At 37.4% G+C, this 23,671-nt stretch overlaps 1 protein-coding gene across 11 annotated transcripts in view; it reads right to left on the reverse strand.

The window, feature by feature from the left end:
- Positions 1–1,254: 1,254 nt before the first annotated feature.
- OXR1 (oxidation resistance 1) overlaps positions 1,255–23,671 on the reverse strand; it is a 275,216-nt gene continuing 252,799 nt past the window's right edge. For 8 of the 11 annotated variants that reach the window (XM_065832703.2, XM_071803861.1, XM_071803860.1 and 5 more), the window contains 6 exons: positions 15,392–15,472; positions 11,989–12,114; positions 10,833–10,985; positions 4,667–4,762; positions 3,978–4,051; positions 1,255–3,238 (listed from right to left, as the gene is read on the reverse strand). In XM_065832703.2, the coding sequence (XP_065688775.1) occupies positions 3,103–3,238; positions 3,978–4,051; positions 4,667–4,762; positions 10,833–10,985; positions 11,989–12,114; positions 15,392–15,472 (666 nt within the window). In that variant the 3' untranslated portion in view covers positions 1,255–3,102. The remainder of the gene's footprint in view (positions 3,239–3,977; positions 4,052–4,666; positions 4,763–10,832; positions 10,986–11,988; positions 12,115–15,391; positions 15,473–23,671) is intronic. The other 3 variants (XM_065832706.2, XM_065832710.2, XM_065832709.2) reach the window with 1 other exon arrangement.

The raw sequence follows: 23,671 nt of genomic DNA on the forward strand, positions 1-23,671 counted from the left end.
CTACTGCTGTAACAACAGTTTAAAAACCCTGCTGATGTGTTCCTTCATAAAGCAAGAACATAAAAGTGAGATTTAAGATTCAAGTCCTGAATGAGGAATAGTGGAGAGTATCCAAATCAAGATTATGTTTTAATTTGAAAGTAAATTAATAGTAAATGTTTTTAATCACTCTTCAAAGACTGGATTTTATGCAGACATGTTAACTCCTGTACAAAAAATAAAAATCTAATGTAGTACATACATGTGAGCAGGAGGACGCAAGCAGAAGTCACACGTGAGAAGCCATGTCCTTTTGCAGATTATACAAAAGCAGTAATTAACAAATAGGATTTCAAGCCGAAAGATGATGTGGTAAGAATCCCAAGTATCTGAGCAAAACACCAAGTTAGTCAGTGAATACAAGTGAGTACTGTGACACAGTCTTCTGGCACTGAACTCTTTCAAAATGTAGCTTATAGAGCCTTCAGCATATGTCAGACCTCAACTCTTCACAATCAGAGAAGCAAACGTTGCCAGGAAAGATGGAAAGGAATCGTACTGTGGAAAATTCATATTGAACAGAAGGCAGGAGGTATATCAAAACACTGCCTTTAATCTCATCTATACAGACTTTTATATGTATCATACAGAAGTTAACTACACCTTTAGTTAACAAAATTCATGGCCTTTTATTCATATACATGCATTACTCCCTGTAGATCCTTCACATAGCCAGTCTCATCCCTAAATTTTGTCACAGTCATTTATAATTTAACTCAAATGTATTTCTATTCCTTAATTAATTTAGTATTTATACAAGTGTGATTACTAGCGTACTGCTTACTACTCTGCTCTTGATTTCACTTTTCCCCCATGTGTCTTTCCAAGAATGGTCCAATATTCAGAGACTTCCAGATACTCGAGATTTTCTGTGTTTTTATATAATTCTTCAAGGTATAATTCTTTATGAAATTACTCACAGTAGCATGTAAAGTCTTAAATAGGCTTTATTTGCATGAGAGTTTAGGATAGAGACTAAACACTTGAATTAATGGGTTTTGTCAGCAAGGATAATCTGAGACACATTTTTTAACTTAAAATGGCTGAAGATAGCATATTTCATTCTCACCACTTCCCACTGGGCTTTTGAAAAGAAAAACATCCCCAAAAAGGATGAGAAAATGCATCCTATATGTTCAATAAAGTTATTCAATAAGCAGCAATAATCTGCATTTGTGCTTCTAACTCCAACTTCTAAATAAATTCCAACTCAAGTTTATTTTTACATATATTTAGATTTATTTGCTATACATCACTGTGACCTTATAGGACTTAAATCCATTACAGGATTTTTTTGTTGTTGTTGTAATAATCAGTCTTAACTCCACAAAGACAATAATACTGCTGTGGAAGACCAAAGGGGAGAAAAGCCATTTCAATTTATTTACAGTTCCTTATTTTGTAAACATTTAGTCTACACATTGTACTAAGTTCTAATAAGGATAAAGAGCTATACATAGAGACAGGAAACAAAGCCCTGTATTTCTAGTCATATTGAGCATTAGCATATTATAGATGAAACATCTGCCCTTTCATTACCATAGCAGTAGACTGTCTTCAAATAAGATTTTAGAACTTACCAGAGATGTAAATAGTTTGAAATAATATCCAACTACATCTACTTAAGCCAACCCATTTGGCTTTTATTCCATTTCTAGAATAATTTAAAGTGCTATAAGCAACCCGTCAATCAACACTTTTCTGTAATAACAAAACTACTTTAAACATTAATTTACAAGATAATATACAATGGTCATCTGAAATAGCTGAAATTTCAGCACAAAGTCAGTCACTGTCACACTTAACAGCAATTTTTTTTTGTTGTTTTCGTAGAACATAGAATAAAAGCTTTGAAACAAATAGTTTTGTTGAGCTGTTATTGCCACAATGGCTTATCAATCTTTCTACAAAAGTGGACAAGAGCTACTGGAATTGTATTCTAGCCTGTCATTTTTTTTTTGAGGTCACATGACAGTAAGTTTGCATATTCCACGAGTCTACTGAATTACAATATTGTCTACCTATAGTACATTATCTCATTTTAATCAGAGCTGGTGCTAACTGTAAATTTACAACATAGACCCACTCAAAAACATCACAACTACTTTGTCTTTGGACAGGAATAAGCTATATTGTCAGAGTTGATGTGCTACACGGCTACAACAGTATAACAGTATATATCTGACACTTTATGTTGAAGAAAGATGCATCTGTTTCTGTAGTTTTAATGCCCTACTATAGCTACAAATTGTTCACCAAGTTTTGCTTGCTTTAGTCTTTACATTTTGTGGAACTATCATCTTCTTACATTCCTTTGCTATTTTATAAGTCCTTGCCACGTAGCTCAATATTGTCAGTATCTGTCCCAAACCTGCAGATCATTAACAGCTCGTGCAGAACACTCCTCACCAGTCAGCATGCAGGGAGAACATGCATTAACTGACTTTTTTCTAAGCACAAACAATAAACAAGCGGCACTGTTGACTTTGGGAATCTCCTAACTCCACCATACGTGCACTGGTAGGTGTTACGGAATGCTGAGCTTCTCATCTGTTTGTGGCACCATGTGAACTGAGCCATTGTTGGTCCAGACCAAGCTCTGCAGTGCTGCTGCCAAACACCCACACGCAGTTTTCCTCCTATTCAGGTTCACAAAGGGCAACTTCATTCATAGACATAATTTGAATACAAAAATAATAACCTATATTCAATGAAGCAGCCCCCAATAGGATTGCAGAAAGGTGTGTGTGGGAAACCTGGGAAGCAACTGCAATGAGGACAAGAAAATTTCATAGGCTGTGAGGCTCAATGTAACAAATGTCAACTTTTAGTCCACATGGTCTATATTTTGTGAGAGTGTCTACAGCTTAAAAAAACCAGGACAGTGTATTACAGATGTGAGAGCATGAAGAAACCCTGCTATTTCAAAGGAACAACTAGATGGCCACGCTGAAAACTTAAAAAAATTCAAAAGGTAGAATGGTGCATCATATTGCTCCTACAGATTTTTGAGCTGCACTGATTCATGTCAGGTTTGGGACAATACCCTGTAGAAAAGAATACTCATTCAAAAGCCCAAATTTCTATGTCTTGAATAATGAAGTCTTCTCGCTTAGAAAGTGTATGATTCCCAAATGTTTTACATGAATGACTTCTTCCGTGGTAGAGATCACCATCAAGCCAAAGAGCAAACTCCCCTCTGCAAGACAGACAGTGTATTAAAGCAAAAGACTGAAGGAGAAAACACTCAACTTATGTATTTTTTCTTTGAGAATTCAGAAACAAGGAGAAATTATAGAAGTCCCTCATAGCTGTTGTTAAATTTGAAGCTGACAGGACTTATTTTTTTACTATTTATTATTAATTTGAGAATATCCCTCTCTCAGATATTCTGAAATAAAAACAACTAACCAGAATTCCTCAGTTCTCAGTCCCTTCCATTTCTATTAAGAAAAAGGCACAACAGTATTCTTACATGTGAGGAGAATGCTGATAACGGGTAAGGAAAACGTCCCAGAGCTTATGTACTTGCACAGGTGGGGGAAAGGGATGAAACAAAATTTTTGAAAACACTGGCACGTCTTGGGATGATACAGTTTCAGCTGAAGCCTCTTCTAGTTACATATAATCTTCACATCTACGTTCAGAATCATAATACCTTGTGTTCATTCTGAATACATCAAGACACATGCAAGGAGAGCATGCAAGGCATCATAACCTTGCAGGGCTGAAACTTGATGCCACACTATGCTGAAGATAAACCTCTTGTTTAAGTTTCCTGAACACAGGAAGCTAAACAGCTGATACACTAAATCCTGCTTGGCTGGCAACTGTTGAGTTTTGAGCTACCAAACTGAAGTCAATTCCATATTTTCTTTTCAAGGGTGTACAGACATACATGCTTTTAACAGACTCTAACGACAGAAAATATAACTTACCCTCCTCCACCAAAAGCAAGGGAGTCCATGTCTCCTTTAATGAAGAACATGTTGTCTCCTGTCCATTTGAAAACCTAATTGAAAATAAAAAAAAAAAGAGAAACCAGACTAATAAGTTAAAATATCTGAATTTTCTGTTTAGGTAGAAGGGAAACCAAACATCAGTGAAGACTGACTATGGATGGCTAGAGGCTGATTTAATTAAGTTACCAAGTTTACACAGAAAATTCAGGGAAAAGATACATTAAGACAAAAATTCTCTTACTTTTTACACTATTTTAAATAAGACCATTTCAAAAGAAGTATTGAGCACTGAGACTTCTAGACAATGAAAAATACCAAGAAAACACGCTTAGGTTGGATGACATGCCCTTTAAAAGGATGTAGTTTATGAATTTGCAGACTGACATCTGGCAGAATTCAGAATAGTGGAAAAATCTTCAGTATAAAAGAGTTGGGTTAAAATTTGGTTTGTGTTTTTTTTTTTTTTTTGCTACACAAACACTACTGATGTACTCTGTGTTTACAGAATCTGTGGAAAAAAATAGTATGATGACATTTGGAGTCAACTCCTAAAAGTAAATAATCTGAAAAAGTCTAGATTTATTCAGTATCTTCAGATAATGCATGTGGGAGAAAAACAAAATAAAACCAACACAACAAAAGCATACAAAGTTATTACTACTTACCTCAAAATCTGGAGAAAAAGTGAACATAAAGGTCTCTCCAGTGCCATAAAAGCCATCACTCACTTTAAATGGTTCAGATGCTAGTGCACCAAAAACCTGTAAGCAAAAATACACAAGAGAGAACACTTAAGACTACACAGCATCTGAGATGCTACAACGTGAGTAACCGATGAAAAAACTGGCTTGTAAACACTACCAGATTTGGAATTCACTACAGGATAAGCCTTACATGCTGTCACGGTTCCAAGTGCATTGACTGAGGTATGGTATGGTGCTCTGTGGTACAGTAAAAAGAAGGCAGGAGGACTCTTTCTCAAAAAATGAACATAGTAAATAAATGAATAAATAAAAATCAAAGGGATAAAAACTAAACTCAAAGAATTCTGAGAAACAAGGTACCTATTTCTAAAATTCTGGATTCACCATGTAATATCACTACACTGACAAGGTACTTTACTCAAGTGTAAAACTGTTTCTTTACTTCAGCGAAGAGAATTACCATTGAGCATACCTGCGGCCAGTACTTGCGCTCTAAAATCTGATTCTCTGGAGGAATTTTTAAACACACTTGAAAAGGTGATGAAATAGAGTATCGCAGCTATTAAACTGCAAATTCAGTGTAAAAGCTTGAAGCTAACAAACTCAGATGCAGGCTTCTGTATCTCTGTTTCAATGCAAACTCACAGGACGAATAGGCCAATCTCTTTATTGCACGGATTTTTTTTCATTCAACGTATCAGATCAAACACTGGCAAGACATTTCTATGTTATCCCACAGTCTAAATGACAAGAACAGGCTTCAGAGAGAAAGTAACTACCATTTATGTTTTGCTTTCTGAGGAAATCAGACCAAAACGAAGGAATTCTTTAAAGTAGAAGAAATGTTCATTTTTTCTGTTACTTTCCGGGGTTTTTTTCGGTTTGCCCCAACCCCTTGCCCCTTATTTTTTCCTCACCAGCAGCTTTGTTTTTTTAAAGTAGTTTTCAAATGAGTCCCCAATGTTATTAAGACTTACATATTTTTATCTTTTTCTTTTCTTTTAGCTCATTACTAGTCAGATGGCCTCATGGTCAGAGAAAGTTCAAGTGAGAGCTGACCACATATAACATCCAACACAGGATATGCAGTAGAACATCAGAACATCAAAAGATCACACAGTCAAAGAGCAGCAACAACAGTTGGAAAAAAAGATCAGAGAAGTCTGTCTGTCCATCTCAATTGGGGCACGATAGGTGAGATGTGAGGAAGTGCTTACTAGAACAACAAGGAGGGGAGGGGGAGATGGAAATGAAATTCTGAATTAATTTGATCTGAAAACTTATTTGACATTTGTGGAAAAGCAGCTGACATAAACATAATCTTACTAATTTAGTCCAGGGCTACAATGACATGCAAAGTGTTCTCTTCCCCCACACTTAGTGAAGAATTCAAAATTTACATTACGGACAAGGCAGTCGAAACTGCTGTTTGATTTCAGTTTTAAAACAAGATAAGCAATAGTTGTCCTATTAGAAAGAATACTCATGCTAAAATTCTTTTTCTAAAAATAGGGTTGGCTCAGTTGAATTATGTTTGAAGTGAGAAGACTTCACAGAGCAATTCAGACCAGAGGATGACATTTTAGATTGATAGTCAATCAACTGAAGTTGGTACTTTGGGTATTGCTGAAAAGTCTCTAGGAGTCAAGGCTGGGACAGGGATTCTTCTATGCACACTTTATTTAATTTTGGCTAAAGACTTTTAATGATTTACTTCATTGTTAAATCAGGTCCTCCATCATAACTTTTAAGAATTACTGGTTCATTGTCTTTCAAATTCAACTAACCAAATATCAAAGCCTTAGATACCAGGTATTTGATTACACTAATCCCCAAGTTTCTATTGAGTTATACAGCAAAGTAACATTCTTTTAGGGTTTTTATTTAGTTATTTCAGTGTCACAAGAAAAATCACCTCTAACTGGGACTTCACACATATTTTCTGCAATAAAAGAATTTTAACTTCAAGGCAGTACTTAATTCTTACCTGATCTTTGCTACCTGTTCCACTAACTCTAACTGTTAAGGCTAAAAATTAAAGATGAAAGAGTCAAAAAGAACACATACTTGCTGTTGTCTATTGATGGAGCTCTGCTGAAAACAGTACTTGTTTTGGTTTGTTTTTCCTCCTTCTTTGTTACCTTTGCACAGGCAATCACTAAAAAGCAGAGTAAGACTTTTTTTTCTTTTTATGATATCAAGCATCTGCGGCAGTAATTAGACTTCAGAAACCTGGATATTAACTAATCTCTGTCAAACATTTTACAACCCTCAACTGTGCTTACTGTACACGGGTAACAACTTAAATAGAGCATCTTTTAGGGTAAAAATCCACATTAAATTCAAATTAAGAAAGCCTGATTTATGTTTAAGGACTTAAGCTATTCTTTGAAGAGCAGCTCTGGAAGCTACATTCAGGTAGCCAAGATATTTAGGTCAGATCAATACTAGAGGTAATGTCAGCCCTGAGGGTAAGTAAATCTAAGTAAAAAAATTAAGTAAATGTAAGATTCCATTAACAATTGACTTTCAGAGTTGTACCAATCCTAAACTATCTCAGTTCAGCATCTACACTGCTACAAACTTTTCACACACCACTTATTTCAATATTTGTCTCAGATAATCTCAGGGCTGTTACTTGTATGCCAGTAAAAAGCAAAGCTAGTGCATCCTAATCTTATGGAAAACCTTACATGCTTTACTTCAGACACTTTCAAGTCTGCTTCACATAAGAATACAGAAGTATTTTCTTTCTGATTATAGAATAACTTTGGCTATACAGAACCTCAGGTCTCTCAACAGTACCCTACCCAAAGGACAACTAATTCTGAAACTATATTGGGTTGACTCAGTCTTGTCCAACGAAGCTTTGAGTACCTCCAGGAATCAAGATTCCACGATCTCTCTATTTATATGTTCTACACGGTTCCATCAACGAATCTGGGTCTTGAAAGATCACGTTGTCGCTATAAGCAACATGAAAAGAATAAGGCTTTACAGAAAAAGAGCAATTTGCTTCCCAACAGTTATTTTAGTCCTTTGAGAGGTACCTGCATGAGATCAAATTGTTGTGGTCAGTTGTTGGGGTGGATATCTAAAATTCCCAAGTTCTAGGCTCCATGTTTCACAGTTTTACAGTGTATGTAGTTCAATCTGAAAAATGACTTCTTATAAAACTAGACAGACCTTGGGGTGGCTAACTTCATTAATTCCACTCCTAGACCACCACTTGTTTAGTGACTCAGGTTCAGGAATTAGGTGCTAATCTCTTTTTAAATGGTTGTCACAGTAGACTCCAGACCTTTGAGCAGGTAGACAGGCAGCCCATAACAATTACAATGTAGATATCTAATAAAGGTGCCCAAGAAGGTACCTCCTAGAACTTACTACAGCAGGCAATGTAGGTGGCTTCAGATTCCAACTTTCAACTAGACAACATCCAGCTTTTACACAAAGCTTTAGTTTTTAAGAATCAAGGGTTCTGGTTGCGGCTTTTTGTTTTTTGGTTTAACATATTTACAGACTTTTAAGTAATAATGCTCATTGATTTTAAAAAGAAATCAAGTGAAAATTTTGGGGAAAAAACAGGGTGAGGCTTAGCAGCCTTTAACGAATCGTATTATGAAAAGTTACAAGGTACATTTGCTCCTTACTCAACTTATTGTCAACATCAGATAAGGCTGTTTTCATACACATGGACAATAAAGAACAGGGTCTCAGAGGAAGTAGCCCAGGAAATAGACTAATTCTAGTGGGAAGGAAAAGTACCTCAAGCAACAGTAAGACAAAACCAGTATCTTTCACTAACAGAAGCTACAAAATGGGCAGAACGACGAAAGTCAAAAAGGACTGAGGAGGTATGCTCAGCAAATAGCAAGAAACTATTTGGTCATAACATAATTCTGTCATTCTTCAAAATGGCTGAACCATATTTGGGATCTTCTGTGAACTAAATATCTTAGAAAACAGACAGTGATCTTGAAACAAAATATGAGAAACACCTGATCTCTCTTAAAACACATTCTGGAAGGGTATAAATAGTATTTATCTTAGCATATTGCTAGTGAACTATTTCTAGATACACTCTCCTATAAAAAAAGTACTCAGATTCTTTTTCAGTCATAGAAAGCAGTTTTATAGGCCTATCTGCCAGGAAGCTAAAAGATATTAAAGATAAATTAACCTTTCAAAAAATCAATAGCTTCTTTAAAAAATAGATGACCCTGACTAATTAGGGCATAGTAGGCTACCGTAGTCTTTCTTTTCATTATTGTAGATCCTTGCATGAAGAGGAAGACTCCGCACTGAACTTCTGTAGGTTCTGAACAGAAAATAGGGTACAATTAATTTTCTGCTTTCAAATGCAAAGCCATGCCTCATTAATAGCTTGAAACACAGAACAACTGAAAACACCACTCCCACTACACTGGGGAAGGACTGAGCATGCAAAACTTGTCTGAGCCTTTCCTTTTCTAGCATCTGTTCCACACTGAATACACATGGATTTCTTCCCCCAGAGGGTAGTGGACACTGGAACAGGCTCCCCAGGGAGGTGTCACAGCCCCGAGCCTGACAGTGTTCAAGAAGCAAGTAGACAATGCTCTCAGACACAGGGTGTACATTTCAGAGTTGTCCTATGCAGGGACAGGAGTTGGAGTCAATGATCGTGGGTCCTTTCCAACTCAGGACATTCTATGATTCTCTCACTGTTGGGTAGAACCCAGGTAAGATCTGGCATACACCGTGAAAAGTAAGTTCAGTGGCCACTTGACCCAAAAGTACAAGGAACAAGTTCCTGGGCATGAGCCTGTACTTTGAGATTTGTCATGGTTTGTTTCACAAAAAAAAAAAAAATTATGACATGTTTATGAATACCCTGCTGTGATTGCACAACCATAAAACTTTTTGAACATGCAAGTTGAAATATTCATGTATGCAAGGTAACCTGAATCCTTTCAGCAACACAACAATACTACATGCAGGTGGCAATACAAGGCTATCAAAAGGGATATTTTCTTTCTGGGCAAGATAATCAGGTACTAGGAAGCAGGTATCTTACAAATTAATCTTGAGAAGCTAATAAGGTAATTGGAGAAGGAAAGTTACTGAAGTATATTTAAGAGGTTGATGGGTCTGTTGAGACATCTCAAGTCTATTGAATAGATTTTATGTTCAAGATTAAAAACTAAATGAAGGAAGATTTCCCTTTCAAAGAACTTAGGGGAAAGAGTGCTCTACCAGCAGAGATTTAGAAGGGAATTTATTTTTAAGGGATCCCTGATGCAGGAAATGGGAGGGGAAAAAACAATTGTGACTTGAATTAGAAAACATACCCTTCATTTACAGTTTTCAGAACACCTGAATAATACAATGTGATATGAGCCCATGCTTCCTGAAAATAAGAAGTGGTTACCAAAGGGAGACAGGTAAGCGAAGTTAATGTCACAGATTTCACAGTTGCTCTGACAGTTCTTCATAACAGCAGTAACTTGCTTTCACAAAAGAACAGAGAATTTTGAGAAAGAAAGAATCAAAGTCTCATGCTGCCTGTAATGTCTACCTGTTATTAGAATACTCAAGAAAGGATGTTTGATAGTGAAATGGTGACATGTGATTCACTTTCTGGAATTCATAGCCCAGTCAAAGGAGAATACAGCACAAGCACAGAGACTCAAGGAACAAAAATTATGCAGCAAAGATCCCACAGCCCCTGAATGGGAGAGACATGTCAGCTGCAGCCACAGAATGTACCAAGAAGCACTGGTCACAGCTGGCAGTGACATTCCAACTCAACAAGATCTTCTGGTAACAGCAAGTTTTAATGTCTATATTTCCTAGGTTACAAGTACATTAAAAGCAGTATATTAAAATAAAATTCAGTAACTGGGTATTACGAGACTCATGCATTGTGACAGTGAACTTGTGTAATTCAAGTATTCCCCAGAAATGCAGTATGTCAGAGGATTGCTTGACTGTTAAACACATCTTTAAAAGCCCCTCCATAATTACCAAGGAAAAAACCACACAATTTTACCTCCCATGATGGACTAAAGTATCAGCTATTAATTTATGCTCCTCAAACATTTTTCTTGATGGGTCCCTTACCTCCATGCAAATATTTTCCTACCTGTCCATCACTGTCCTTGATAACCAACAGCACAGGTGTGTCTAATCCCAGCATAGTTCGATATAAAGTCTTCAAGCTCATGCCATGCTTTGCAGTACTGTAGACAAGAGTCCATGGATATCCAATGGTCCGTGGTGGAAGAGACTTTGTGAGCTGTTAACAAGATAATGACAACCATCTTATTTAATATATATATATATGTATATTTTTTACAATTTTTAAGAATACATTAGATATAAAGGAAGGCAGATTATGTTCTTCTGAACTACTATATATGGGCTTTAAAGTTAGTTTAAAACTTCAGATGAGGCCTAAAGTTTCACATGTATATTTTTCCATCTCTGGTCTCTCAAGCAAGTTTATTTTCCTACCTCTACCAGTCACCCAAAGGAGAACAATTTATCAACTGAATGAGAGCCAGCAGTGTGCCCAGGCCGCCAAGAAGGCCAACAGCATCCTGGTCTGTGTCAGAAACAGCATAGCCAGCAGGACTAGGAAAGGGATAGTCTCCCTGACTCAGCACTGGTGAAGCCCCACCTCAAATTCTGTGTTCAGTTTTGGGCCACTCATGACAAGACAGACACTGGGGTGCTGGAGAGAGTTCGGAGGAGGGTGATGAGGCTGGTGAAGGGCCTGGAGCACAAGTTTGATGAGGAGTGGCTGAGGGAACTGGGGCTGTTCAGCCTGGAGAAAAGGAGGCTGAGGGGAGACCTTATCGCTGTCTACAACTACCTGAAAGGAAGTTGTAGTATGGAGGGGGTTGGTCTCTTCTCACAAGTAAGAAGTGACAGGATGAGAGGAAGAAGCCTTAAGTTGTATCAGGGGAGGTTTAGATCGGATATTAGGAAAAAATTCTTCACAGAAAGGGTTGTCAGGCATTGGAACACGCTGCTCAGGGAAGTGGTGGAGTCACCATCCCTGGAGATGTTTAAAAGAAGCGTAAATGTAGCACTTAGGGACATGGTTTAGTGATGGACTTGGCAGTATTGGTTTTACATTTGGACTTCAGGATCTTGAAAGATCTTTTTCAACTTAAATGATCCTATTTTATTTAATATCATGCAAGGTCTTCCTATTGGTGTGTTTTACACTACAGTCATAGCATATGTGATACATTTATACACAATACTAAAAATTGACATATATAAGTTGATACCTTTTCAATTTGCTCTGGCTGTAGTAATTCACTGGGATCACTAAGATTTGGCCGGAATGCTTCTGGCTCCAGGTCTGTTTTGATATTTGTTGCCTGTTTTGAAGTGATATCTTCTCTCGTTGTTATCTACAAAAAGATCAACAAAAAATAAGTATTCACAATTCCATTAGCAGGGAAAATGAACTTTGCAGGTTAAAAGTCAGGCGGTTATTGACTTAGTTATGCAACTCTTTCAAAAGCTAAGAAATCTGTTATATTTGACCTGACCACGATTTCCACTGCTTCCAATAACAAGTCAGTACTCAGCTATATACTAACAGTAAATTACACAGACATCTACTCAGAAGAAAACTTTTTTTGCTAAAACAACAAATTAGTCCTGATACACAGCTGAACGACTCCAAATGCTTTTCAGAAATCAGCTTACAAAGTTCTTGCATTTTAATACTAACATAGCATCCACATTAAGTGTAATTAAAAAACCCAGACAGAAGTGGAATTGAAACTTCAACAAGGACATTTCTGAGTAGTTTCCACATCAATACTCTTTTAGAGTACTTGTGAAATTTTCTAGATATGTAGTAGACAAGTGGAAAGACTGCTGTCAAGTATTTTGAGTAAACCATCTGAATGGAGCCATAAGCTCCATAAGCTGGAGTACTTGTGGGAATCAAAGAAGAAAGAATTGAGAGGGTGGGGAGGGGAAAGCAGCAGTGATACTTCTGCTGCACAGTGAGCTTTCAGGCCTGGCAGAGATGGGCCCTGCACAAAGATCCTATAGTAGTTTAAATACCTGCCCTATTGAGTTGCTGTAGATCATCATTCAGTAGAGGCAGGAGAAGGCCACAAAACTCCTCATCACAGTTCACGACAGCTTTGTAGCCCAGTCCACATTCACTGGTACTTTCAAGCTGAAGTGCCATGTGTTGAGAACTAGACTAGTTCAGGCCCAAACAGGTTTCTTTCGATAAGTCTGTCTGCAGGGCTATTTAAAACTCTCTGTGAGGACGGTGAAATCTGACAGAGGAGCAGGCAGTCAGTAACTTCAGCCACTGCAGCAAAACTAATGAACAAGTTGAGAGACTTGCTAAAGAAAAAAAAAACCTCTTAACAAGAATCAGTGCATCTGAATAATTTACCAGTCTGAACAAAGTTTTACTGAAAGTCAGACTGTCCAAATTATTTAACACCTAAATCCTGAGAATTTCAAGAAAATACCTGCCAAAACTATCTACCAGCTCCAGAATAATAACCAGTGTTCGCCACATACCTCATACTCTAAACATACAGGACACAACTATGGTATTTCACCATACCATCATGATAAACTTTGCCAAGCTTTCGTAAAGAGATCTTTCTTAGTTAACAAAGAAAAGCTAAATAAAAGAAAATTCTGAAATATAGACAGAGATATTTAAACAACAAATGCAGCCACCAGAGCCAAAGAAAACAATATCCCTTTCCTCTAAATCAAGAACTATGAAAATGTTACTATCACTCCTGTTACTTAAAAACAAGCTTATAAAGTTGAAGTATCAAGGTATATTAATACAGTAATTTAATTACAATATTAATTCTTAGCTCAAGAAAAGGGGTACCTTTAGAGATTATCAAGCAAGCAAAAAGCTCAAGCCTTCCACTCTTCAATAGAAAGTAACAAGCATTTCCAATGTAAACCATGCACAAGTTCCATATCACAAGAAAAACAGTATATCCATTTACCAGTACAGCTTCATGTAGAAAAAGATGATATACAGGATGTATTATACAGTACTACCTATAAAGCATGTTATTTTGTAGTCCAGCTTGCTTCCACCTTAAATGTGTTTCATCCATCATATACTACTACAACTCCATAGAAGTTAAGCATTGTTCATGTATACAGCAGAAAGCTTAATATCTTTGTTATTCTTTAGTTCTGATTCAAGTGTACCATGCAAAACACGAATAATTTGGATTAAAGTGGTGTGGGGGATTGTGGTGTGTATTTTTTTCTTTTTTATCCTCTTGGTTGGATTTTTTTCCTTTACTTATTATTACAGCATAGCAACTTTCTTCCAGGAGGAAGATTGCTTTGTAGATGTGGACAAAGACATGTTTCTGTTCAAAAACTCTGTGACAGAAAACAGTGTAGTTTCAGAACTTGCAAATTCATTTCCTGCTAAATTTTGACAGAGCAGACTGACCTGTAGTCAGATTCCAGGGGCTTCTGAAGTTAGTAAATGCCACGTGGTTAGTAACTACACCATGAACTCTCAAATGCCTCAAGGGAGTTTACAGGCTCCAGCCCACTGCATCAGGTATTTCAAGTCAATCTAAACTTTGAGTTTGGCCAGTCCAAGAAAAGGTATTTGGAATGAGCTGCTGCACTTCTAGGATATTAATACAAGTATTGTCCACTTTCCAGAAACAGAGTTGTTTTGTTCTCAAGTGGGAATAAATTTTTTTTCCAAAATTTCTGATTTTCCAAGTGCAGCTTTTGAGTTCATGCTCATTATTGATTTATGTAGCCATACTACCTAGAAAACATTGTAAATCAACTACTGATTATTAAATAAACAGAAATAAAAGAGGTAAGAAAATGTTTTCTTCTGTGTAATTACTTAATAGGTGAAAAAAAAACAAGATCAACATAAAAAAACCCCACACTAAAATTTTACAGTTTCATCAGCCAAGTACTACAGGCAAACAAAACGATGCTTCAAAGGAGGTCTGAGCTATACCTTCCATCAGTGAGTTATATATGATAGTACACAGAAACTAATTATTTCATAGTTGTCAAAGAACTAAGAAACACCTAAAGAGAATGCAAATATCAGTTTAAGTCCATATAAGTAAACCTTCAAAAATCCAAACGAAGTACTGTTTGCGAAGTACTGGTTTTGGAACATTACCATGTGTACGACTTTCGCCATGTTGAACTGCCTCAGTTACCTGCTTGTGTAATGAGAAAAATACTTACCTATTCCACAGAAGTTGTGAAGCATCATACTTGCCAAGTACTGTGAGATTCTTGATGAAAGAGTCCTATATAAAATTAAACACCCATACAACGAGGTTTTGGATCGTTCACCTGTTTTGCATTCTTTTTAGGAAAGCTTCTATCTAGCACAACACACCAGTCTAAAGTGGAAGTTAAAACACATCACTCCGAGTCAAGCAGTACTGACAACAAATTTTCCAATTCTGACAGAAAATTCCTGTTTGAAAAAGGTGGAAGCAATGATTCCACCACAGCACTGCCCAATTAAATACATCCAAAACACAGGAATTTTCTGCTGGATCCTTGTAGTGCTGTAGACAAGACAAACCCACTGAGTGCGGGACTTGCCGTGATCAAAGACACTACAAAGAAAGATGTTTTACTATCTGGAGATGGGGTTTAAACTACTGAAGAGGGCACCTGGAGACGTCTGCAGAGTGTGCGCAGTTCTTCACTATTTAGAGCATCGATCCTGCGGTGATACTCAGCCACTGACACTACCTAAATATGGAGACAGGAAGACAATAATTCCACTGACAGTTGAAGAAAAGTAAAAAGGTAAGAAAGAAAAAAGTGGAAGAGAGTAATGAAGGGAAAATGTGCAGTGACAACAAACAAACAAGAAATGCTGAAAAGATGTTTATTTCTGCGAGGACAATGCGCATATAGGTGGTTTTAGACACGAGTAGACATCAAAATTACAAGTTAAACGCTAATGGCACTAGCAGTCAGACGTATCTCACTGCTCTAGGATGAATACAGAACTGATACACGAACGTATGAAGTTACCAGTAGCAGGACGCTAAATGAGAAGTCAATCTGAGTTGCATGCCTTAATCCAAACTCTTCAGCCCAAAGTCCTTTCAAACATTCTTTACACACAGTTTAATGAATCTTATGAAACTGGTTTGCTTTCCTGGATAAAGACCAGAAGCAAACCTCAGGCTTCTCAGTAGGTTCTGACTCTTCTATTTGTCAGTGAAGATACATTAGACACAAAGCAACAGGACTAAAGTTTAACAATTCCCCGATACCATCCCACAACATCTTTATAATCTGGACTCCCCATTCACCTCCAAAGCTTCAGAAGCTGCTTATCTGCCAACACATTCACTCTAAATGGCACCTCCACTAAGGCAGGAGGTGTACAGCCAGAAAGCCTTTAGTCAAAAAGCTCTAGAACATGCTGCTCTGGTGCAACAAGCTGGCTACAGGACTACAACAGTCACTTTGATGTAACTACAGCAAATAATGTGATTTTGAGAACTCAAAATCATCATTTGTATGAAAGCATCTTTAAACAGCTGGTGGAAAGATTAAATGGATGTCCCATGTAATAAGAGTGTATTAAAAACTTCTAGGGCCTACCACAGTGCAAAGAAGATAACCACAAGTCCAGCAGCTCCCCATCTACCTGCCCCTACTACAAGGAGTTTGGCCAGATACTCGCCACTGTCCTGAGTACAGAGCCCAGTCACCGCATGACTGGCTCTCCAGCAGCGATGGTTCGCTCTACCCCATGCAACTGCAAAGCAAGGAAAAAGGAATATTTGTGACAGCCAGTTTTATTACTCCATAATCAGTAATTACTACCCCCTCAATTTATTTCCACCATTTTCTACTGTTCTGTTAAAATATATCAGGAAAGTTGTTGGAAATTGTATTGGTTTGTGCATTCTCAGTGTCAAGTAGTTATATGCAAACCTTTAACAGTATTCCACCCAAGCACATGATAGTGTAGTTTTAGCCTTTTATTTGCAACAACAGCTCATTGCAAATTACATTGCTTGCCCCAGCACCTTATGAATAATCCTGAAAAGCAATAATCCTGAAAAGCAATAATCCACAGTCCCTTTAGCCTTGTTGCTTCTTTAAACTCAGCTCCTATCACATGAGAGACAATAGTTAGCTTAAAGTATACCATAAACATGTGGTTGCTTAAGAAGACTCTTGAAAAAAACAAAACAAAAACCTCATCATCCCTGATACCAATAATAGTTGCTGTTTGACACACTGGAATGTCAACAATTTTATAGGCAATACTGTCTTGTCTCAACCTGTCAAACACACACTCTATCAACATCCTGCACTTTGGATCTGCTTATTGACACTTCTGCTCAGTGACCAAGATCTGACACACTTTTTCATATGTCATGGGGCTGCCTACATCCACAGAACAGTGTGCACAGGTTATTTTCATAAATTTCTTACCCAAGAGAAATGTCCAATAAAAGCTCCTTGGCAGCCTGAACCTGTTGCACACCATCACATTGCATCTTTACATCTGTTTTGCAAACAAAAGCCTGCACAGTTGCAGACCATTGTTATGCAATGACAAACATCATAAATGGCATGTCATAGAATGTCAAACAGGAAAAATTAAGGGCAAGGAATTCACCCTCTCAAATCCCATGTTTATTTTAAGGATACAGTCCATACTAAATTCTGTGAGTAATCCATAAGACAAACTGTCTCAAGGTTAACCCCTCATCACCAAAGCTAAGCATTAAATAAGTACATTACAATACCTCCACAGTTCAGCTACACCTGACCTCCTACAAAATACTTCTGGTTTGGGTCAACATGATTTATTTTTGCTTCACAGTGGACAAGATTATGTATTTTGTGATTAAATGAGCTACAGAAACCTGAAGTCATGTATGTCTATGCCTACTGGCATCTTCTACAAATTTATTCAGGAACTAATTGGGATGTACTTTGAAAACAGCTAGTATTTTGTCCCTGCAAGGCTCGAGAGTACCGTTTTGAAATGTTAGTAGTACGATTAGTTAGAAGTTTATTCTGTTTTACAACCTGGTTTAATCCATAGAGTGCTTATGCCATTTCATCTCCCATTTACATTTCCTCAGTTTTCTTCCTTGTAGTCATATTAATCCTCTATTGTATTTCACCAAGCTAAATAAACCAGTGCCTTCCCTTTTCGCCCCGTCATCAGCTCTCTGTTCTGATAATTCCAGGAGCTACCTTCTACCTCATTCCACTTTGAACTTTCATTCTTAAACACAGAACTTCATTAGCTTTCCACATGGTATTAGAAATAACTAGAAAACAAGGTCTTTTATTCCTGATATTCATCAAACTGGAGCGTGGTTTTCAGTACAGAATGTTTCTTTGTAATAAAATTATTTCATTTTGGGGCAGGTGGCAGTGGATGTCATTTATCTGTATTTCACCAAGGCTTTTGATTCTATCCTACAGTAGCTTTGCAATCAAATCAGTTATGTATCAAATGTGTGAAGAATGAGAGGTGGCTGGACCACTGGGCTCAAAGGGTTGATGTTACTGATGGTTAAGGACTGGAACAGGTGTCCCAAGGAGGCTGCAGAATCTCCACCTTTAGAGACTTTCCAAGTTTGACTGAGCAAGGTCCTAATCCAACCTGGACAAGCTGTTGCATTGAAGTCCTTCAGGTACAGGACAAGGCTTTCCAAATTCCAATACAGTCCATATCCTCATACTGAAATTGTCAAATCACCCAAAATTGCAGTAGTCTAAGTATTCTGCCCAGGATTCAAGCGCAGGCCTACCTATATTGACTTGTTATGTGTTTTATTTGCTCCACTCTCTTCACTATGCCATATCAGCATCTCATTCCCTTGATACCCAAAGCTACTTTTTCAGGATCAGAAAGTGTTCCTGAAGGACCCTCTGTTCTCTCTGTAGTTATTTTCTGCTTCAAAAAGAATGCAGGAAGACAGAACAGCAGCTAAACCTCTTATGGTTAACCTGGGAGCTGGTTAGAATAGACTGAAACAAATAATGTGTATAGCCAGGGGGCTAGTGTGCTTCAGGGCAAAAACTATTCTGCTTAGGGACTTCAAACAGTCTACCACAGGACAAATTCAAGGGCTAATCAAGTTTGAAATGACATGGGATATAACCTTGGAGATCTAATAGTAGCTGCTCTATTCATAATAGTAACATTGATGAGAAAACATGGGATGAGTCATATAGCTCTTATAGCATTTACTGCCTTTCAGTTTGACCCTCTGCATCACATATACATGAACTATCCACTTAGCAGAACACACAACAGCTTTGATATTTAATGCAGTAAGTCAAATTGTGGGTTTGCATACTGATGATTCAATCAACCAAGAGGCTTAGGATTCTCCTTTTGGAGAAACTCATGTTTCTAAACCTTGTTTTTCTGAAATTATGTCAGAGTACACAACTCTATGTTGGCACATGCATTGCCCAACACAGAAACTGAAATTCCTAATATGGAACTTATTCGACCTTCAATAATACACATGAAAACACAGTTACAATTGTTTAAATGTCCATGAAGGGCAGTTTGCAGGTGGTGACACATCAGCCCTGTCAGTCACTGGTCACATCAATCTGCTGTATGCAGCTGTAAACACCAGAACTGCTTGCAGCAATGAGGCAATTCTGCTGCCAGCTTAAGGAAGCCAAGAGGGACCAACGCACCCCCCCAGTGCATGGTTGATAACAGGCTGGTGTAATTGCTGCCCTCAAGCCAACAACACCTAAATTTTCCGAGTTAACAAGTAGCTGAAACTCTTTCCTTAGAGAAAGGGAGTGTCTTATCAGAGCTGAACAGTGCTACTGTAAGATAAGAATGGAGAAAGCATACTGGTATAAGTGGTTCTCTTCAACATATGGTATCTACACTCTCATGTTTAACTGGGAATATGAAATAAAAAAAAAACCAAAAACAACCGAACAACAACAACGAACATTAAGAAAGAGAATGGAAGCTGAACAATTTTACTTCAAATCTTAATACATCGGTGTAAAACCAGGTGAACTGCAAGCTTCATGAACATCATTTCTTGAGTCAAAAAAGTTTCACTGCTAAAGTTACAGGATATAATAACAGAAAAACCAAACAACAACGTAAACTTTTCAGGCCATTTACAAAGCTATTCCAAAATATCAGTCCAACTTGAATTCAGCAGTAGGTGAGGAGGGTGAAGAAAGGATGAAACCCTTTCTCAAGGCTGTAAATATCTTCCAACGAAAATAAAATGTGCATTTGTGAATTAAATGCTGTTATGAATATTTTAAGAGAAAACACTAACTTTTCTTTCCAGACAAATTTAGTTCCCTCCCAAAACGTTAGATACTGCTTGAGAGAAAGCAGTAGTGAAGAAACAGTCATCTTGATCACAAACACGAGTATTTGGGACATATTGATTACATTGCAATAATGCATTAATACATGGGGTGTACGACATCAGATGAACACTTACATAGTGTAATTCTGAAAAAACCCTAAGACTAATTTAATTTGATTCATTTTTAATGAGTGTGGCTGCAAAGCTAACCATTTTCTGTCTCATGTGCATTTCAGCCAATTCAGGTCCTTGTCACTCTACTGGTGACAAGGAAGGGAAGGTCCAAGAGCAGAGGAGAGGGACTGGAGAATCACAGCAGCCCCTGCACTGGCTGGCACTGCAATTTTTGTCTCTCTTGATACCTTTCAAACTGGCTGTTTCAGAACTGTTCTGCACACCAAGGTGTCTCCCAGAGAGGGGCAGAAGAGCTGGGCACATTACACAACAGCAGCATTCTCCGGGTGATCAGTGCTGCCCTTGTAGCTTTGCAGGAAGAACTGTAAGTATCTGCCTCAAAGTGCTCTAAACCCACAGCAACTGTACTAACCCATAATTAACATAGTGCAGATAATTTACAGTATCTGCAATAACCAGAATTAATAAATGAACTTGAGAAAAAAGGTAATCAAAGTCTGCAACACACAGTGTCACACCAAGTCTGGAAACCCTTATAACAAGCTATTTTTTTCAAGATGAGAAATCACTAATTTGAGAGACATTATAATGCCAGCAAGAGAGCTAAATTTAATATGGGCAAACACAAAACCTAGTTTAGGATGTTTGTGCAAAAAACCTAAGAATTTGAGTTATGAAAATCACTTTTTTAAAGAGGCAGGTCAGGCAACTAGACTCATCACAAGAAGAAAAGATCTGTAGCAGCATTATGAGTAAAACTCGGCTGTCTAGGTTCAGTTGACTTACCATACAAAATAACTTCAGGAAGTTTCAGCACTATCAAGCAGAGAAACTTGAGGTTCAGTTGCTGAAACCACAGCACCTGGTGCCTGAGCTCAAGCTGCCACCCCAGGAGGAAGCAGGCTGCACAGGTCACAGCTCTGTCCTGACACCACCAGGCAGAGATCCTCTCTGCTACGACAAAGCACTACACATGCTTAGCAGTAGGTAACTTAATCAAAGCTCAATATGGAAATACTTGTCTCTTTTTCATCAGAAATAGGATCAACTAAGGGTAAGCTTCAGATTGCACAGACCATTAAAAACATACAGAGAAAATACAAGCCTCTACTACTCAATCATTTTCTTTCAGCTTACAATCAGCCTTTTCAAATGTTCATCTGCTACTGTACTTTGCATTTGCAGTGAGGCCCAACATTTCACAATAATTACAAATGTAGACAGTGTAACACCTAATAGCTGAACGAAGATATAGTCAAGGTATGATGCATAAACCCCCTAATTATCCAGGACGGTGGGTACAACAAATATCTTTTTATCAAGGAAAGGTTCTAGGCTTAGTGATCAGTGTAAGAAAGTACTGGTTTACACTCTGCTTTTTTATTTTTATTTAAACTCAGATCATCAGTTCACTCCTTATTACTTCAAAACAAAACTTGGTATGTAAAACCGACTATAAAAATTTTTGTAGTTGTATTATTGGATTGATGCAACCTTGCAGTTCTGACAGGGATGAAGTACTAAATTCTCATCTTTCACACATAAGGCCCTATTGTATCTCCATAACAGTCAAATAACTACAGCCATGAGCTTACTAACTGCAGTTAACCAGTAAATCGAGAACCTCAAAAATTGTGCAAGTCTCAAATCATTTAAGCTATTAAAATCAACATCAATTTAATTCCCTTTGCATACTATCTTAAGAACATAAAAGCCAAAGATAAGTTTTCATTGGTTTTGTCCCCTTTGGCTATGCTGTTTTGCTGAGCCTTGATAGGCATCTGGGGCAGGACAAGCATTCCTAAAGAAGGCAATCCACCTTTTGTTCTCCCATTGTCTGATGTCTTTTGTCTAAAGTGCTTTGACAGAAAGAATGGTTGCCTGAATTTTTGACATTCCAGAAACTTATTGGCATCTCTTTTGTTGCAGTACAATAAAGAGAGAGTAAATACTAAACAGATTTACTAAAAGAGTGGGAAGCCAACACTACTGACTTTTTGAAGAGGAGCATAATGCTTTGTAAGTCAAAGTTTTGATCTGTTACCCTGACAAAGTATCAAAATGCTATAATGCTCAGCCCAAAGTTATTCTTATCACTGTGAAAATAACAAAGGCCTTTCAAGTAAAATCATCCAGGGTGACTTACTTGCTTCAAGCAAGCATTCTTGTTTTATTATATCATCCAGCAACTACGTTAATTTCATGTCAGCTGGGTTTTCGTGCAAATTTCAGAACACCACTAAGAAAACATTTAGTCAAAGACCTGTACTTGGTATATGCTGCCAGTCTCTTCAATATTATTCCGACTTTGTCTTGCACAACACAAAAGTAATGGTTCCAACAGCACTTCTCTCTTTTCTGTAAGGTTACACTTGCACATCAGCTTTATGATAATTCACTGAAGGAAAAAAACCTCCAAGAACAGAACACGTCTTGTCAACACAGAAACATGTTAAAAATATTCCCATCTGTAGATACTTATACACCCCTTTTTCTGATTTGTTTTACTCATTAAAAAAGCCCTGTTCTCTACCTCTCTCACAGAAAAGAAAGTTCTCATACAAATTTCTTCAGTTGAAATTCTCCTTAAGAGTTGATGACTATTGCTTTCACCAGCATAGTTGGACTGGTTAAAATAAAGTGTTGGTCCTAAGGGAAATAGTTATAACAAGGGATAATAGTACTTTTTAAATTAGCTGGGCAAGATACATCTATGTACATATATATATATATATAAAAAATAATTCTTGGTTAACCTCAGATACCTTTTACATTGCTACAGGGTATGCTCAAATTACAGTTGAGTTAATTTAGGAATTACATCTCCATTCTCCAATTCATTGCCAGAGAGAAAAATTAAGAGCCTATTATTTCAAAAACATTTTTAGTTAGAAACACACATTTACAAAACCAGTTGTTGCCATATGACACTTCAATATCCTGCAAGTAACCTGGCTACAAATAAAGATCAGAATAAAAAACAGAGTCAAAAGCACCTCCAAAAGACTATGCACCAAAACCCAGAGACCTGAAACTCTTAAAAAGGCAGTAAAAAGCCTGTCACAGGCAGAGTCTGAATTAAAAACACCTTCCAAATCTACCAGCTGGTAAAAGCACAACAACCAACATTGTCAAGATCACTTCCTCTCTATCCACAAGATGTTACCCTTCTGCAAGTCTCACTGAGAACCATTTCCTTACATACTACTACACATTTAAGTATTTTTGGGGAAAACACCGAAAAAAAACCACTACAGTTACCTTCATATATGAACTGTAAAAACAGTGGTATTTGTCCCCTCTTCATTATAAATGTGAGAGTGGGAGTACAGCATACTCATGTCCAACAATTTAGAAGTAATATCAGACCTTTGTATAGTTGAAAGACTTCTAAGAATGCATAATGGTAGCTCAGGAGATTTACATTTTTCTAATTAAATGCTAATGCAAACTACTGTAT

This window comes from Patagioenas fasciata, chromosome 2 (genome assembly GCF_037038585.1).
Source record: "Patagioenas fasciata isolate bPatFas1 chromosome 2, bPatFas1.hap1, whole genome shotgun sequence".
NCBI lineage: Eukaryota > Metazoa > Chordata > Aves > Columbiformes > Columbidae > Patagioenas > Patagioenas fasciata.